Source organism: Eretmochelys imbricata, chromosome 1 (assembly GCF_965152235.1).
Source record: "Eretmochelys imbricata isolate rEreImb1 chromosome 1, rEreImb1.hap1, whole genome shotgun sequence".
NCBI classification, from domain to species: domain Eukaryota; kingdom Metazoa; phylum Chordata; order Testudines; family Cheloniidae; genus Eretmochelys; species Eretmochelys imbricata.
The window spans coordinates 222693982-222712914 of record NC_135572.1 but is presented as its reverse complement, the minus strand read 5'-3'; the positions used below and the strand labels follow the sequence as shown (position 1 = coordinate 222712914).

Genomic DNA, 18933 nt, shown 5'->3' with positions numbered 1-18933 from the left:
AATCATGTGTAGGGGAGGGAGGGACTCTGAAGCAGGGTAACAAGAGGGTGAGGAGGGGAGGGGAGTGGAGCAGAGGATGGGAGGGAGGGGAGGTAGCCTGGAGCAGGGGGAGATGAGGGAGAATTGGGGAGGATGGAGGAATCGGGATGGAGTGTGGGGAGTCTGGTGCTGGTAGACAGGAGGGAGGGGAGGGGTTCTGGAGCAGGGGGACAGGAGGGAGTATTGGGGAGGGGAATGGAGTCTGGAGTAGGCAGGGGATGGCGTCAGGAGTGGGAGGGGGCAGGAGCAAAAGAGAGAAGGGGAGGGGGCTCTAGAACGGGGGCAGTGCTTTCCCGCCTCAGGCAGAGAAGTTGCAGGGGTGGGGTGGGGGAAGCCTGGAAGTGTTGCTGTTTGCAAATGGCTAAATCAACCCTGCCCTGTTACGGTGACATTATAGCAGATGTGAATGGCTGATGTCAGTGTGACGGTCTCCAATATCTGTAACTCGCCCCTGAACAGTAACAGAAGTTCTGTGTGTGAGTGTGAACTAAGCTGCATGAATTAGCTCAGTGGCTGTCAAGCTATTTCCCAGTCAGCCCTTGGTCTCTCAGAGGAACTGAACCAGGAGGGGAGAGCGAAGGCAGTGCTGGGCAATGGCCGGCAGTTCGTGTCTCAGGGGTGAGGGGAGGGTAAGCACAGTCTCCAGCTGGGCAGCCAGGGGGCGTTGTGCCGTTTGGGTGCATTAAATGGTGACTTTTCAGTCTGCAGTTCTCACTCCCAAGCTGGCAGAGGAATAGAGGGGGGTTTGACCGTTCAGAGACAGCCTGAGTATCATGACCGGATGGTTTTTATAACCTCGTAATTTTTGTTCTGTGGCGCTTGGCATTACAGTCTTGTGCTCCCCACAGGAGTTTCCTCTCCCCACCTCCCCACACATTTCCATCTTCCACTGGTCTCTTCCCACCCGCCTCCCCTGGGGTCTTCCCCCTCCTCTTCTCCCCTTTCTATCTGGCCTCTCTGCCCTGCATGTACAGGCTGCTCTTTCCCCACATGAGAAGCAGACTCTGCCCTGACTCCCCGACACTGTCTTTTCTCCCAGTAGCTCTGAGCTCCACCCCTGCCCTAAGTTGTCTCTACAGCTGTTTGCATTTCTGGGGGTTGTGAAAAGGCAAAGCTGGCTGCTGGGAGGGAGGCAGTTAACAGGGAATTTGAGGAGGGGCCACTGCCTGCCACACAATCCTGGGATATTGCCTGGGAGAACTGGCCCACAGGACAGCGTGTGAAAAGCCAGGACTGTCACTGAGACTGGGAGCAAGGTGCAGGCTTCGTTACAACGCCCAGGAGTTACAGCTACATGCAGAGTTCCAGTGTGACCCCTGGAACAGGCTGGTTGCAGCGGTGGATGGCTGAGCCAGGGACACCATGTTTATGGAGCCTCCATGGAGCTCAGAGAACAGTGCAGTTCACACCAGTACGTGGCCAGACCATCCTCCTCATTTAATGCCAAGGAAATACAAAACACTCACTTTGCTGCTATCCACAGGGGCATTTATTCAGGTACGGCTCACTTCAGTGCAGTCCCACAGGCAACACATGGGGCCTGATCCGCACTGAGAAAAATAGGGGATTTTTTTCATTGGAATTAACTCCGTGATGTTCACTTGTGACAGGACCCAAGGCTGCAACTCTGCTCTAGCTAAGTGCACACACAGTTCTGTTTCCCTGCACTCAGTAGAAACTAAGAACAGCCGGCAGTTTCCTTGCTCAGAAATCCCCCAGCCTGCTCCTCCAGTGAGCTCCACCTGGCTTTGTTTCCTTTCTGCTTCCAAGATCCCGGTCACAACTCCTTCTACTGGCTTCTCCCCTCACCAGACACAGTCTGAGACCAGTATCCTAGCCCCTGCATTGGCAACAATGGAAACCCTTGGCTTAGCTCTGCCCTGCCCATGTGCCCAGTGCCTTTGGCAGTAGCCCCCACTGTCTGCAGCTGTTTTTACTACCTAAAGGATCTTGATTGCTCCGTCTGTTGAGCCTAAAAGAGAGTTCTCGCCCTGCCATTGGCTTTCATGAGGTCTGTGATTGTCTTAGGATCGAAGACTCCCCAATGGCAGCCATCAGCACCTTTCAGGATAACAATCACATTTACATACTGCACCTCTCATATGCTGGCTCCACTTCTGTGACCCAACTTCGAATAATGACCCTACCCGGCACTCTGAACATTGGGGAAGTTCAGATCTGGGTTTGGGAGTGAAACCTGCAGCTTTGGCCCATCCCTGATATATTCTCATTTGTTGGCCTGAACCCCACTGAATTTTACAAATTTGTTTTCCTGCACAATGTAAAGAGGTCAATAATTATGAAACACGATCTTCTGGCAAAGATTGACCTGGCCTCTTCTTAGAGCTCAAGGAGGAGAATTGGGACACTGAGGGAAACAGAAGAGTAGCTACATGGTCATATCCCCTATATTGTAAACTCCCCCACATCACTGTGTCTGTGTCATGTGAAGCAAACTCAGATTTCCAATAGAAAATAATAAAATATGAAAGAGATGATGCACATTTCCTCAGCAATCAAACAAAAATACTTTGAGCTGAGCATGTGCTTGGCATCACTATATGACGTTATCCCACAAATAGCTGGAGAGTATTTTATGCTCCCCATGTCACTGTGTCTGCATCATGTGAAGCAGTCAAATTTCCCATAGAAAATAAAAAATATTCAGGGGATGATGCACATTTGCTCATAAATCCAACAAAAATACACTGAGCTGAACATGTGCTTGGCATCACTATATGACACCATCCCACAATCATGCAGTAATTTATCCCTCACGTGGTAATAATTGTCCATCCCCTGTAATGTCAGTCTGATCAGCAGAAGTCACTACAGAATTCCATGCTTTCCGGTCATGTACAGCTGTGTTATGGGCTCTAATCCCAGCACATTATATAGGAACTTCTTGGGAATCTGAAATATAAAGTCCAAGTCACCTGGTAGATGGTTGGTTTTGTCAGGATTTTCTGGGTACCAGCCCCCTACTCACCGCACAGTTACTGAGCTGTGAAATATACATCAGGGCAGGTTTTTCTCGAAGACAATAATTTAGACTGACCTTGCTGATTATTAAGGTCAGGGTCAGTTTCTCAGGCTGGCGCAGCAGCACATCGGGTTCCCATGAACCAGCTACTGCTGAGCAGTTCACTGCCCTGCCAGACACATGGATCATTCTTGTGCTGCTAACACCAGCCCAACAGGTTCCAATCACTGCATTATTTGAATCATATCTGGGTCCCACCTTCAATTTGAATCCTATTGCTGATCAGTTTTGGAGTCTTTGGGCCAGATTCACTCCCTAAGACGCACCAGCACATGCTGATGTACCTCATGATCTGCTCCCCCCTCCCTCATTGCTGTGAAGTCTTCCTGGAGCTGGGACACTGGATGGCAAGGAGCCTGCAGCCCCCTCTGTGCTGGAGGAATGAGAGCAGCCCTGAAACTGGGCAGGGGCGGCCTTGAGGGAATGAAACCCATGTGTCCGTGAGAGGCCCTGATGCAGCACCTCTGCCATGCAGCTTGTGCTGGTTGAGCTTCTCTTGTCTCCAACTAGGATTCAAACCTTCTCTGCTCCGGCAGAAACCCTGGGGGAGGTAGGCAGGGCTCCTGCAGGATAAATCTTCCTGCTGGCAGAGCTTCCGATACCCCCCATGGGAACAGGGCATTGCACACTCCACCCCAACACATGCACACACCCCTTCTCTGGGAGGAATCAGCTCTGGGTTTATTTGGATAAATCCTGCTCACTTCAAAATTGCAAAACTTCTTCTGGATTCAGTGAGTGAATGGGGGAGTGAGGAGCCAGGACTTGGCCCTTGGAGCTGTTGGATTCTGGACCAAACAGACATTTCTGTTGGATCCCAAATTATTGATGTATTTATCGGGATTGAATTTACTAAAGCGATGACCAGCCAAGGCTCTAGGCATGCGGACGGCATGGATAACACTCAAATCCCTGCAGCATGAAGTGACCATTTCAACAGGAACTCAGCCAGACAGACACCCACAGAAACTCCTTCCCACCCTTTTCTCATTATGTGATGCACAGCCTGGGTCCTTCCCACCCGCACCCCCAAACAACTGTCTCTTGCAGTGTGCCCAGAAAGTCACCAGCTTTGGGCTATTTTGGCCCAAAGGGGACAAGAAGTTTCAGAGTCCTGGAGGCCTCACAGACAGCACCCTGCCAGCCACCCCTCTCCTTTATAAAAAGGGGGAACCAGCTCAGGTGCCCCCGCTAACCAGAGCTGTGGCAGTACATCACGGGGAGAGAGGGGATCTCTCAGGGAGGCTGATCCCAGACCATTCAGGACTTTATAAATCATCACCAACACCTTAACCTCCACCCAGAGATGGGCAGCTAGTGCAGACCCTCCAGCACGGCTGTAACATGCTCCCAGCGAGATGTGCTGATCAGTGAGTCGTTGCTATTTGCACCAACTTCGTTCTCTGAATGGTTCTAAGGTACAGCCCCACATTAGGGTCATTTGAATAGTCCAATCTCAAGGTTACAAACACCTTGATAACAGTGGCAAGGTCCAATCCCGAAAGGAAAAGTCACAACCTCCAAGCCAGACATGGATGGTAAAAAGCGGACTATAAAAGTTACCACCCTCTTTCCAGTTAACCCAGCTCCCCTGGTGAAGCACAGAGGAGACTTACCTGCACTGTCCTGAATTGTGAGGAGAAGAAGCCACAGCACCAGAGTGGAGAGATGGCCCTTCATTGCCAGCCTGACTTGCTGTCCCCCCACTCACGGCACTGGCTGCCTCTAAACACCTGCCAGAGCTCCTCTGTGTCTGACAAGTGACAACAAAGCAGTGGAAGGGAAATATATAGATTCAGAGACTGGCATCAGCTGTGGGAAGGAACCAATAGCAAACCCATCTGCCTTTTTAGTTATTATCAGTGGTTTTATCTGTGACTTTATGCAGCTAAAACGTCCAATAAAACTTGAAAGCAACAAACATCACCATATATGAGTGATGAGCCCCCTACTGATGTCAGGTTTACCACAGCCTCAGATCATTGGGTAACCCCCAATCCCTGGTGCCGGAAGGAAAAGTTCTGCACAAACTGTATCCATGCTGTTTCTCACCCTGATAGATTCTATATCATATTAAACATGAACTGGGAGACATTAGAGGCAGGCTATTTTATAAACTAGGAAAGAAATCTCTTGTGCCAAAGGTGATCATTACAAGACCAATTCCCAGTGTAGGACATGGCCAATTACAGACAAGGACAACTCACTAGAACCAGGTTGTGTCACTCAGATCAGCTTTATAGAAGAAGAATTACTCAGCAGCATCTGAAATATTGACAGTTCTTCCACTAAGAGGCCTTGGGGCAGGGGTGAAAGTGGGCCACTACAACATACCAGTAAAAAGTGGCTGCTGGTAGCGGCCCGTACACAGCCAGGGCAGCGCTTTAACATCATTGCCCCCACACCCAGGCTGCCAAAGGGGGCACAAAAGGGGCAGCTGCCCCGGGGCCAGCAATTTACAATTTAAATCACCGACAGAGCCCCGGGCAGTACAGGCCAGGGAGCGCAGATGGGCTGGCTGGGGGAGGCTGACCCCTCAGCCCCGCCCCTTCTGCCCAAGGCCCCGCCCTTTCCAGGGACCCAAAGTAAGGCCCCTGTATCGGTAAGGGCTTTATGTTACTTTCACCCCGGCCTTGGGATTTCCTGTCTAGACCATGATTCGTAGTGGTAGAGGCAGAGCATAGGGCTTCCTGAGTAGGCCAGGACCCTCTCTTGCAGTAGCAGGAGGTCCTGCACACACCATGCCCATCAGTGCTATTAGCAGCAGGAGGGCTCCTTGGAAACAAGTTTACTTGATTCATGGGACACAGACAATTCAAGGAACAGGCACAAGGCAAGGGAATAGCACAGAATAATGACTGGCTGGCACCACACCTAACTCCTGCTCTTCCTCAAGAGAACAGTTACAAATACTTGGATTAAGGGAAACATCTTTAACTTTTTAACTTTTTCTCCCATGCTGCCCTATCTGTATGGAGAAAACTCCCTGAGAAAATCTGTGCAACCAACACCTAATCCTCCTTTGAATCCCTCTTTGAGACTCTGCTCTGTTGTGATTCCGGAAAAACACTTGACAGTGAGTGACTTGCTTGGGCGGTGTTTATGTGACTCTTCCCCTTCCTTCTGTCTCCTTATTTTTAAGAAACACTGAGCCCCAACCCTTCCATTCCACCTCACTCTCCCTTCCCACTACTTAAACAAACAGTAATGACAAAAAGGAAATGGCACCAAAGTAGTATAAGGGGCCTACCATCAATCAAACTTTAACCCCACCCCTTTACCCTTAAATCCCACCCACCTGTCACCAAAGGTCCCGCCTATGTGGTATTACCTCCGGGGTGAATCTGGACAAATGACCAGAAGCCAGGTCTGTCATGTGACCCCTCTAAGAACTCCTCCCACTGCCCTCTACCAATCAGGATGGGTTTTGCCCTGGTAGGACTTCCCCAAGATGTGATTTGACCAATCAGGGGGAGTTCCAGGGAGGGTTGACCCATACAGAAGTGGGTTGTGTGACCCCCTCTGACAACTCCGCCCACCACCCTCTACCAATCAAGATGGGTTTCAGCTGCTGGGGACCACCCCTGAGAGGATATTTTACCTATCGGGGGAGTTCTGGGGCAGGGTGACCCATCCGGAAGTGGTTCGTGTGACCCCTCTAAGAACTCCCCCCACCACCCTCTACCAATTGGGATGGGTTTTGTCCACAGAGGACCACCACAAGAACAGATTTGATCAAAATAGTGCAGGTTCTGGGGCAGAATGAACTGCCCAGCAGAGGGTCATGTGACCTCTCTAAGAACTCCTCCCACGACCCTCTGCCAATCAGAGTGCAGCACCACCACCCCATAAGTCCCAGCAGTGGGCAGAAGAGGCCATCTCTTACTAAGAATGCGTGTTGTAGAAATCGTGGACATGATGAGAGGAAACATGGACTCCTTCACCACCCCCATGAAAACTTTGGACTTTGTTTTAGCACTGAGGGCCTTCGAGCATCCTCAAAGAAAGAGCTACATCAGCAAGAGTTCCGAGGAGGAGAAGGGAGCAGCCAAGGGGAGCCCTTTGGCTCAGCTGTTGATGGATATGCCGGAACCTGACCCTGAAACCTAGTTGCTCATGAGACACCCCGATAAGTGTGCTGGCCTCTTGTCGTCCACCCGCTGGAGGAGGAAGACGAACGCAGCTGGTGGGAGTCACTGGAGGACAAGGTGAACAGAAAATGCATCACTCAGGTAAATGAACAATTTAGAAGTAACATTAGAGGATTTGTGTGTGTGTATGTGTGTAAAGGTGTTAGAAACTGGTGTTGTGTAAATCTAAAAACAAGCAGTGGGAACTTAAACTTGTTTCTTTTCTGAAAGTCTCTCGACAGCTTGACGATGCCTTTCTAGAGGCCCTGGAGGCCCTCGACAGTGTTGCATCAAACAATGAAGATGAACCAGGCCCACCTTGTTTTTGCTCAACAACAGTACAAATTGTTGAAGAGGACTCCGAGGATGACGGCTATGAGGAGTTTAAGAGGAGGCTTTGCATGGAACTAATTGAGCCAGTGCCACGTCGTGAGCATAAAAAAGACATACTTTTAATGTACGCATTGCAGTTTATGCTGTCCTTAATCACTGTTTTAGGGAAAGATTTTCGAAGATTGTGAGAGCTTTGTCATAGACATGCGAGGCCAGCGGCATCAGGACTGTGTAGCCTGGACTTCAATGGATATCAACTGCAAGCTCTGGGGCTTGTGTGCTGAACTGTGTTTGGAAAGCTTCTTAAACACTGTTATTGCCATAGGTGGTGCTATGCAATAGAATCATAGAATCATAGAATATCAGGGTTGGAAGGGACCTCAGGAGGTCATCTAGTCCAACCTCCTGCTCAAAAGCAGGACCAATCCCCAATTAAATCATCCCAGCCAGGGCTTTGTCAAGCCTGACCTTAAAAACTTCTAAGGAAGGAGATTCCACCACCTCCTTAGGCAACGCATTCCAGTGTTTCACCACCCTCCTAGTGAAAAAGTTTTTCCTAATATCCAACCTAAACCTCCCCCACTGCAACTTGAGACCATTACTCCTTGTCCTGTCCTCTTCTACCACTGAGAATAGTCTAGAACCATCCTCTCTGGAACCACCTCGCAGGTAGTTGAAAGCAGCTATCAAATCCCCCCTCATTCTTCTCTTCTGCAGACTAAACAATCCCAGTTCCCTCAGCCTCTCCTCATAACTCATGTGTTCCAGAACCCTAATCATTTTTGTTGCCCTTCGCTGGACTCTTTCCAATTTATCCACATCCTTCTTATAGTGTGGGGCCCAAAACTGGACACAGTACTCCAGATGAGGCCTCACCAATGTCGAATAGAGGGGGACGATCACGTCCCTCGATCTGCTCGCTATGCCCCTACTTATACATCCCAAAATGCCATTGGCCTTCTTGGCAACAAGGGCACACTGCTGACTCATATCCAGCTTCTCTTCCACTGTCACCCTTAGGTCCTTTTCTGCAGAGCTGCTGCCTAGCCATTCGGTCCCTAGTCTGTAGCTGTGCATTGGGTTCTTCCATCCTAAGTGCAGGACCCTGCACTTATCCTTATTGAACCTCATCAGATTTCTTTTGGCCCAATCCTCCAATTTGTCTAGGTCCCTCTGTATCCTATCCCTGCCCTCCAGCATATCTACCACTCCTCCCAGTTTAGTATCATCCGCAAATTTGCTGAGAGTGCAATCCACACCATCCTCCAGATCATTTATGAAGCTATTGAACAAAACCTGCCCCAGGACCGACCCCTGGGGCACTCCACTTGACACTAGCTGCCAACTAGACATGGAGCCATTGATCACTACCCGTTGAGCCTGACAATCTAGCCAACTTTCTACCCACCTTATAGTGCATTCATCCAGCCCATACTTCTTTAACTTGCTGACAAGAATACTGTGGGAGACCGTGTCAAAAGCTTTGCTAAAGTCAAGAAACAATACATCCACTGCTTTCCCTTCATCCACAGAACCAGTAATCTCATCATAGAAGGCGATTAGATGAGTCAGGCATGACCTTCCTTTGGTGAATCCATGCTGACTGTTCCTGATCACTTTCCTCTCATGTAAGTGCTTCAGGATTGATTTTTTGAGGACCTGCTCCATGATTTTTCCGGGGACTGAAGTGAGGCTGACTGGCCTGTAGTTCCCAGGATCTTCCTTCTTCCCTTTTTTAAAGATGGGCACTACATTAGCCTTTTTCCAGTCATCCAGGACTTCCCCCGTTCGCCACGAGTTTTCAAAGATAATGGCCAATGGCTCTGCAATCACAGCCGCCAGTTCCTTTAGCACTCTCGGATGCAACTCGTCCGGCCCCGTGGACTTGTGCACGTCCAGCTTTTCTAAATAGTCCCTAACCACTTCTTTCTCCACAGAGGGCTGGCCATCTATTCCCCATGTTGTGATGCCCAGCGCAGCAGTCTGGGAGCTGACCTTGTTTGTGAAGACAGAGGCAAAAAAAGCATTGAGTACATTAGCTTTTTCCACATCCTCTGTCACTAGGTTGCCTCCCTCATTCATTAAGGGGCCCACACTTTCCTTGGCTTTCTTCTTGTTGCCAACATGTCTGTCTGTGCTGAACTCAAGAATATTTAGTGCAAGGGGTGACCTTGATAAATGCTGTGCAATTCAGTGGAGACCCTGAAGTGTTTTAAAGACAATGACCAAACCGGAAGATGTGTTTTATATATATATTGATCATCTGGTCCACACAAAAAGTTACAGAACCCTGCTTAAGAAATCTAAAAGCATTAAGTTAGAGAATGGTGAGAGGACAAACATGCCATATAAAACTTGGTAGCTGTAAATTTTAAAAAAATCTATTGAAAAGGGCTTTGGGGCTATCTGTGTTTCTGTTAGAAGGTCTCTGTGGCCCTTGCGTGAGCTAATAGTTTTAATGGAGCATCTTGGTTTGTTTTCAAGGAGTTGTATGTCTTTTAAATAAAAAAAAAATAGTTTGTGAGAACTTAGCTCTTGTGTCTTTGTGTAAAAGAGACCCATTTACAGCAAAAAGCTGAAATGTATGTTGTAGAATCTTGTGTGTGGGAGGGGGACCCTAAAAATGTGTTTACTGTTGTAGGGGCAGCAGTGATCTGTATGCTCTGTATGGCTATGCTACATATAACCTGTATGCTCAAAAGGTCTGTTACACTCCCCCCGGCCCCTTTGTCTCCTCTCCCTCTTTGAATACCTGTGAAGTGGCTTTCCCCCTCCCCGTCCCTCCTGGAATGCTTGTGGGATGAATGGGCTGGTTGAACAGCTGGAGGATCAGAAGAGCTCCCAGGTAGACAAGGTGTCTGGGACTCTAATTAGGCAGCGCTCTCACACCCAATGCATGGACGCTACATGGACAATGGCTTGGGTGGAGTGTGACCAACCAGATGCAGCCAAGTCATCTCTAGTCGCAGGCCATGAGGAGCAGGTCCTTGAAATGGGAAGGGCTCATGTGCTCAGGAGTGCACTCACAAGCTTGGACCTCCCGTGAAGGCCCTTCACCCAGACCGCCTGGCCAGTGGTTCACCGTGTTGCATTGCATCATGCCTCGGGAAGACTTACCTTCATCGCACCGTCCATCGCTGCACTGTGGGACACTTACCTTGAAGGATCCTGACATCTCCAGTGCCGTGCCTGTCCTGGGAGCATGAGTATGCGAGTGTGAGTGTGACACCCCACCCCCCATCCCTTCTTTTGAGCTTAGCTATCAGTATAATAAACAAAAAGAAAAGGAGGACTTGTGGCACCTTAGAGACTAACCAATTTATTTGAGCATGAGCTTTCGTGAGCTACGGCTCACTTCATCGCTCACGAAAGCAGTAGCTCACGAAAGCTCATGCTCAAATAAATTGGTTAGTCTCTAAGGTGCCACAAGTACTCCTTTTCTTTTTGCGAATACAGACTAACACGGCTGTTACTCTGAAACCAGTATAATAAACGTGCTGCTTTCTGCTAAACTCTGGTGGGTCATTAGTCCTCCCTAAGCTTACTAGCTGGCTCAGTTTTGGGTAATATTTCCAATTTAAAAAAAAACAGGGATGGTTCAGACATGTGTTTGAGTACAATAGAGCTGACACACCGCACTGAACTGAATGGTTTTAACCAACCCCCCACGGAATAGTCAGGGTGACTGAGATTACCCACCCTTGTTGCCATCAGGGTTAATCATATTAGTGATCAGTAATTAAATTTGACGGGTGTATACACACAGTAAGGGAGGTAGGTGGGTGAGGATGGAGAGCTCTGATTAATATGAAATTAAATAAAACCTCAGAAATTCACAGATGCTATTGGACAGCTTAAATATAACCCAGGAGTTAGTTGAACTCTATGGGTCACTCTTTCTAGCAACTCAAAGTCATTAAAATAATATATTCACAAAAATAAACAAGGGTCTAACCCAAAACTGAAATGTTTCAAGGGCTCACAAACCTCCACCATCCTTTAGAACAAGCATGTGCTCTAAAGACAATCAAACATTTAAAAGCTCTGGGTATTTGTAGGGTGCTTACTATGGTTGTGATACAGCCATTTTATTTCAAAAACAACCCCCAAACTTTAAGCATGAAAGAAACATGTTTAAAAAACAAACAAGCCCTAAGATATTCACTGATATCTGCAAGGGGCCTCAACTTGGGAATGGGGTACAGTAACATTAAGGATTGTTGTATGTGGTGATTTACTGTTTTTTTCATTGAAACAAAAAAATGTATTTTAACTAAAAGAAAAAAAATAGCCAAAAGCAGCCCAGTTGTGTAGAGAACTTAATTCCCCCACACCAGATCACAAAAGGGAATGTTTGGGGCCGGGGGGAGGCCTAAAGTCCTTAAGTATCTATTAATTCAGAGTTGTGGTGATCAAATCAACCTGCTAACTGCAGACTTTTGAAGTCTGTTTGAAACAAAGAGTTAGGATGGTATAAAAACAGTAATTTTTTTGGAGACTGTCCTCTTTCAATAGAAACTATCTTGAATTGAATTGCTGCTGGACTGCAAGAGGAGGTATGTTGCCTGTTTTTAACTCTGAAAATATATATTATATGTAAGCAGAGTCAGAATGAGCTGTACCCTGACATCTGGTGGTGAGCTGTGGAAAAGGACTTCAGGGGCTGATATCGTTTGCATGGGCACACCCACCCTGCCTAGCACGATGGACTGCCTGCCCAAATGGTCACTTTGGCTGCTGTGGGATCCCCAATCTCTTTGTTATTGGGGCAGGAGTAATAGAGGGTTGTTATCCTGGTTATGTGAATCAGGGACAGTAGAACTGTACTTGGCATTATGTGATGGAGGGACTCGCCCTCCACTAAGTAGTACTCACTAGGCAAGGGACCTGGGTTCCAAAGCCAAATGACTTGAGAAATATTGTGGATAAGTAAGTGTAATGGATAGTGTGGGTGCCTTTTTGAGGTCCTCAAACACTATTGTAACTTTCTTTTCTGCGGTGTAATAAGAGAGTTAATTTTGAGTCCATTAGAAGTCCTGTTATATGCTGTAGAGCTGAAACCACTAATACCTAGGTCTAAGCTTTAGATTGATTTTAGTCTAGTGGTGCACGGGCATTGAGGCTTTCCTGCTATTAGCTAAATTTGTTGAGAACTGTGTTAAACGGGGTGGTGTGAGGACAAGTTAGAGAGTGGCTAGCAGAAAGCAGGGCGGCTGGTGAAGAGGCATGCAGAGCGGATAGTAGGGTGGCTGGCAGAGAGGAGTGGACAGCAGGCTGGTTGGTGGAGAGACACACAGAGTAGAGTGGACAGCAGGATGGGTGGTGGAGAGGCGTGCAGAGCGGATAGCAGCAGAGAGGTGAAGACTGCATCAGGACCCCATGGAGAGGCGTGGTACTTGGCCATTGACCTGAGCAGCGGAACATGTAAGATGCCCCCCCTACCTCCCTCCACTTGCACCCAGGCTGGGAGGTAACTCTGCAGATGAACTTCTGAACTCTGGAGGCTGCACTGACCAAGGACAGAAACTGTGGGTGGGGTGACTTTTGGGTTGCTGGACTTAAGACCCTGAGGGGAAAAGGATGCTGCCAAACATACTTGGGGGTGGGTCTCTTGCTCATGATTTGTGGTATGAATCCTGTTTGTGATGTTACCCCAACATAATGCCACATTGTTTCCCTCCTTTATTAAAAGGCTTTTGCTACATTCAGACTCTGTGCTTGTGAGAGGGGAAGTATTGCCTCTTAGAGGTGCAGTGGGTGGGTGGTATGTAATTGTCCCAGGTCCCTGGGGGGCAGGGGGGGGGGGCTCAAGCTGGTTTTGCATCGTGTCATTGAAACAGAACCCCTAGATACTGAATCTGGTCCTTGTTGCTGCCAAATCAGGTGGGCAGAAGGGTTACATATATAATGTCACTCTTTGGCCATGCTGTCCTTACTAAAAAATGGTACCTATCTTAATTGCAGTGTGATCTGTTTAGCATAGAACTAGTAACTTTAAGCTGATTTCACCACCAGGCCAAGGTGGTAAAAGCCAAAAACCATTTTTAACAAAAGTTGTGCTTAATACTGTTAAATTAAAAAACTTCAGGTATTACACAGATTTTATGGGGGGTTGATGCATTTCGGGAATAATACGAACTAAAATTTTTACTTGTTCTTTAACCCAAAGGCCCAAAGACACATGGGGGAAAACAGAACAACCATGTGCTAGCAACCCTTCATCCTGTGGTAGAAGGTAATTTTTTTGCAATTGGCTTTTAAATGCATATGAGTTTATTGAAAAGTATATTGTTGCAAACTGTTGGTTTTAAACTGCTGGGGTTTTATGGCTGCAAGCTGATGGTATGGTGTGTTTCAAATTAACAGAGTGTTTTTCTGTGCAAAATGGTTTTTAAAAGTTGGTTTTTAAAAGCAGTTTGGTTTTTATTCTGCAAAAAAATAAGATTTTTTTTAAATGGGGTTGTTTGTCATCTTAAAAGAGTTGGCTTTAATGTTTAAATTGTTAGGGATTCAGGGGCCTAAGCTAGAGATAAGTGTGGGTGTTTAAAAAGGTATTTGGTTTGGTGTTTTGAACTGCTGGGGTGTGTGTGTGTGTCTGAGTTTGTGCAAAATGTAGGTGTTTTTTTTTAAAAAAAGCATATGGCTGCAAAGTATTGGTTTGGTGTGTTTCAAACTAACAGGAGTTTCTGTGCAAAATGTGTTTTAAAATAGATTTTAAAAATTGGTTTTTAAAGCAGTTTGGGTTTTTTTCTCCAAAATGAGATGTATTTTAAAGTGGTAGAAATAAACTCAAAACCTGTGTTTGTTGTACAGCCTGAAATGGATTATTTTGTTTTAAAGCTATGACTTTTTTTAAATAGAAAAACACCCTAATGAGTATTTTATTTTTTAAGTTTACAAGACAGTTTCATGTGTTTTATAATAATCATGTTGTCTGCTCCACAGTACGGTCAAAACATGAAAGATCCTTAGACCAGAGGGTAAACAAGCTCAAAAGAAAAAGGGAAGAGCCAGCTGAAAAGGAAAATTCACCAACATCAGTGACTGATGGATGGATGAAGCCCAGTAAATATAGTTTGCTTATTGGTTTGGTTGTTTTATGAGGTTGTGTATTTTAAGTAAATACATAGGGGTGGGTGAGAAAGATGGTAAAGTTAAGTTTTTTTCCCCCAGTCAGGAATGTGCAGCTCTCCTGACAATGCTGTAGTCAGAGCTAGAGGGACTCCTCCTGCAGAACTGACAAAGAACCAGGAATCTGCTTTGAGACCTTTACCAACACCAACACAAAACAGCACAAGAGTGCAGATGAAGCATCAGGGCAGTCCAAACCTCATATACGTCAAACCCAAGGACAAAACAAAAGACTTGGGTAAAAAACAACCACGCAAACACAACTCCAGTTCCTCAGTGGCCACCACCACACCAAGCCCTGAGAAAATCGTGAGTGAAAACGCCCACATTCACAAACCTTCAGCACGCGCTCTAGGGGTTGTGAATTAAAAAAACAAGGACTGAAAGCTGCGATGCTGAGGTATTGCAACCATGCAAACACAACTCCAGTTCCTCAGTGATCACCATCACACCAAGCCTCAGAAAACTGTGAGCGAAAGCACCCACATTCACAAACATGGAGCACACACTCTAGGGGTTGTGAATAAAAAACCAAGGACAGACAATCCATTCTCCCAACACCATAAGCTCCCCCATTTTCTAGTATCTGGGAAAAGTTTGATGCTTCATTCAGAAAACTGGTGACACGCTGTATCCTCAGGGGTTCTAAAAGAACGGCATTCTAAAAAGATTTGGGGAAAATATGACGCTTCATTCAGAAAACTGGTGGACGCTGTATCCTTGGGGGTTCTAAAAGAAGGGAGGGCTGGAAACTACATCAAAAATCCGAAAGCTCTTGTGAGTGACTTTTTGAAAAATACTTCGATTTTTCCAAAGCGTGGCTCTGAGCAGGCCTGACTATTCGTGGAAAGGGGCTTGGGTAAAAGAGGCACCCTCAAGGGTACACATCAGCTAAGGTGTGACCAAAAGGGGGCACAGTGCTGGGGGGATAAACAGATGGCTGCCAAAAAGTTCCAGGCCAGGGTCACTGTAAAAATTTTAAAAAGGCTAAAGAGGTAATGAGGAAAAATACAAAACAAAGAGATGTCCCCTACTGGAGGCTCTCAGACTGGCTTGTCTGAAAATGGGGAGATGGAATCTGACCTGCGGGGTGGTGGTGACTCTCACACAGAGTCTGATTTAGAAAATTCCCCAGAAGGCTCTCTAGATGGGTCCCCGTCTACTCCTGATGACCCTCATGGAGGCCCCTAGGTATCTGACTCTCAAATAGCATGTGATGTATAAGATGCCACTGACGGTCCTGTAGAGGAACCCCCAAGTAACCCTGAAAATGCAGAGGTATATAGGGAGAGAGTGAGAAGTTGGCAACGTGAATGACCTAGATTTGGGGGGTCAGTGTATTGTGAGGAATTTCGTTCTGTCAATCTTGAGCGAATAAATTCAGCTCAGCAGGTTGTTGAAGCCATACACAGGAGGATACAGTTAGTTCTCGATGACGTTAATGGTCGGGTAGGCCCAGATGATTATGTTCAGTTATGTTTACAGCCGTAATTTAACTAACCCTTTGTTCTTGGTCAGAACTAGGGATGAGCTGTCTGCTGAGGATTTCTCCAATGAGACCTCAAAGCTGCTACAGAGCAATAGAGAGTTGCATGTCGATGGGACATTGCATCTCGTTGTGACAGTTGTAAAAACATGGCGGGGGTGCTCGTAGAGTTTTAAATTCTATCCTCAGTACTCAAATCGTCCATAAAAAGAGACAATGTTTAGTAGACCTGACTTACACCGGTACCAACCTGTGTTTTGTGGGCGGGCTCTTGGCAGTCATGTCTGACCATAAACCTATGGACACGGAATTGTTAGCGGGGCCGAGAAAGTTGCACGAGAAACTGGGGCGGTCACATCAAAAAAGGGTTCTGCTCAGTGACGTAGCAATGTTTGAACAGCATTTAGGAGTCAACATACAGGTGGTGCTTTATGCGGCAAAAGGGGGATGGGGCTTTTTTAAACCGGGGGGCCCTGTGTACCCCAAGACTTTTTTGATCCTGTTGTACGATGAGCATTACTATGGGGTTCTGGGCGTGAAAAAGTTGTTGGGTGCAATAAGTTATTGTGAGTTTTCCCACACAGTGTACAGTCACGACTACTCTTGCAGGTATCGTTGCCGCCTCTGCTTGAGTGTAACATGCTCGGACAGCGTTGGTATGCCGCTGAGGTGTCCTAGCTGGCGACTGTATTGTCGGTCCAAGGAGAGTTTAGACGGACACGTTGACTGTACATCGAAAAAACCAGTCGAATGCCTGTCTAAAACTTTGTGTGATAAGTGTCAGTCTTACGTGGACAAGCGGCACGGGTGTAAAGGGAGGCGCTGTAAGCAGTGTCAGGGTTTGATCACTGGTGATGTACACAGCCACCTCTGTTTTATGGATCGCATTAGAAAGCCCAAAAGTATATTTTTTACGATTTTGAATGCATGCAGGAGACGGAGTTGCATGTGCCCAATTACATTTTTGCTATGTCCCTAAAGCCGAAAAAATCCTGGGAATTTAAGGGCTGTGAGTGTCTTTCTATCTTTGTTAAGACCTTTATTGGCAAAGAGTTCCGGGACTACACATTCCTAGCGCACAGTTCCAAAGTTTATGATGTGTACTTTGTCGTTAGACAGTTACTGAAGGAAAAGATGTGCATAGAACTCATCACTCAGGGTAGTAAACTAACGTCTGTAGAAGTTAAGGCACTGGGCACTGGTTTTATAGACTCTATAAACTTCTTGCCCATGAAGCTTAGCAAGCTCCCGCAGGCGATGGCGTTTGAAGGGTGTAAAGGGTATTTTCCACTTTTTTTAGCACTTTAGAAAATCAAAATTACGCCTATGCCCAGTGTTGAGCACTATGGTATAGAAAGCATAATGCCAAGGGAGAAAGCAGAGTTTCTCGACTGGTATCAGGACCACAGATATGAGACATTTGACTTGCAGAAAGAGCCCATGTATTCTTGTCAGCAGGATGTCAAAATTTTGAGACAGGCCTGTATCCTATACATGTAAGCAGAGTCAGGATGAGCTCCACCCTGACATCTGGTGGTGAGGTGTGGCAAGTTGTGGAAAAGAACTTCAGGGGCTGATCTTATTTGCATAGGCACACCCACCCCGCCTAGAATTAGCCCATATCTGCCCAAATGGTCACTTTGGCTGCAGTGGGATCCCCAGTGTCTCTGTTATTGGTGCAGGAAGAATAAATTGTTATTAACCTGATTATGGGAATCAAGGACAGTGGAACTGTACTTGGCCTTTTGTTATGATGGAGGGACTCGCCATCAACTAAGTAGCACTCGCTAGGCAAGGGACATGGGTTCTAATTCTCTGTGAATGGAGAAAAGCTGGGGACAGGTATTAATATTTGCTGGCATGTGCCTTCTTGTGAGAGCCTTGTATGCTAATTGTGCTTCCTTCTCTCTTTACTGTGGAATATTAGAGCTAATTTTGATTGTATTAGAAGTTTAGTTACAGGTTGCTGAGCTGAATTCACTTTGGGTTAATGGTGAAGCAGCACTGAGACTCCCCTCCTACAAGCTGAATTCACCTAAGAGCTGAAATCACTGAGTGTTGTGTTAAGTAGTGGGGGAGCCTGAAAATATATGGTAGAGCAGTTTGTGGGATGGCGAGCAGAGCGGTTTGTGGAGCAGAGCAGTTTGTTGGAAGCCTAGAGCAGCTCATGGGGTGGTTGGTAGAGCGGAGCCCCATGGAGAGGTGGGGCCATCAGCTTTGGACAACATGAAGTGCCCCTTAAACCACCCCCGCCCCAATCTCCACCCAGGTTGGGACTTAAAACTCTGTAGATAAACTTTCAAACTCTGGGGCTGCCCTGACCAGGGACAGAGACTTTTGGGTCGTTGGACTTTTGGGACTTTGGGTGATTTGGGGTTGCTGGACTCAAGAACCAAAGGGAAAGGACATTCCCCAATTTGCTCGTGGTGGGTTTTTTGCTCATGGGTTTTGTTATGAATCCTGTTGGTGGTGTTTCTGAAACATAATGCCACATTGTTTCTCTCTGTTATTAAAAGGCTTTTTGCTACACTCAGACTATGTGCTTCCGAGAGGGGAAGTATTGCCTCTTGGAGGCGCCCAGCGGGGGTGGTATATATTTGTCCCAGGTCACTGGGTGGGGGTTCGAGCCGGTTTTGCATTGTGTTATTGGAATAGAACCCCTAGATACTGAACCTTGCCCTTGTTGCTGCCAACTCTGACAGGCAGAAGGATTACATTCAGAAAAGAGATTATGAAAATGATGGAGATGGGAAATATAGTAGAGAGAGGCC

At 46.9% G+C, this 18933-nt stretch overlaps 1 protein-coding gene across 1 annotated transcript in view; it reads right to left on the bottom strand.

Moving 5' to 3' along the window:
* Positions 1 to 10668, bottom strand: part of LOC144269695 (antigen WC1.1-like) — a 56962-nt gene extending 46294 nt beyond the window's left edge. The window contains exons 1-2 of the mRNA XM_077825508.1: positions 10663 to 10668; positions 4699 to 4777 (exon numbers count right to left, since the gene is read on the bottom strand). Coding sequence (XP_077681634.1) covers positions 4699 to 4777; positions 10663 to 10668 — 85 coding nt within the window. The remainder of the gene's footprint in view (positions 1 to 4698; positions 4778 to 10662) is intronic.
* Between the last annotated feature and the right edge of the window lie 8265 nt (positions 10669 to 18933).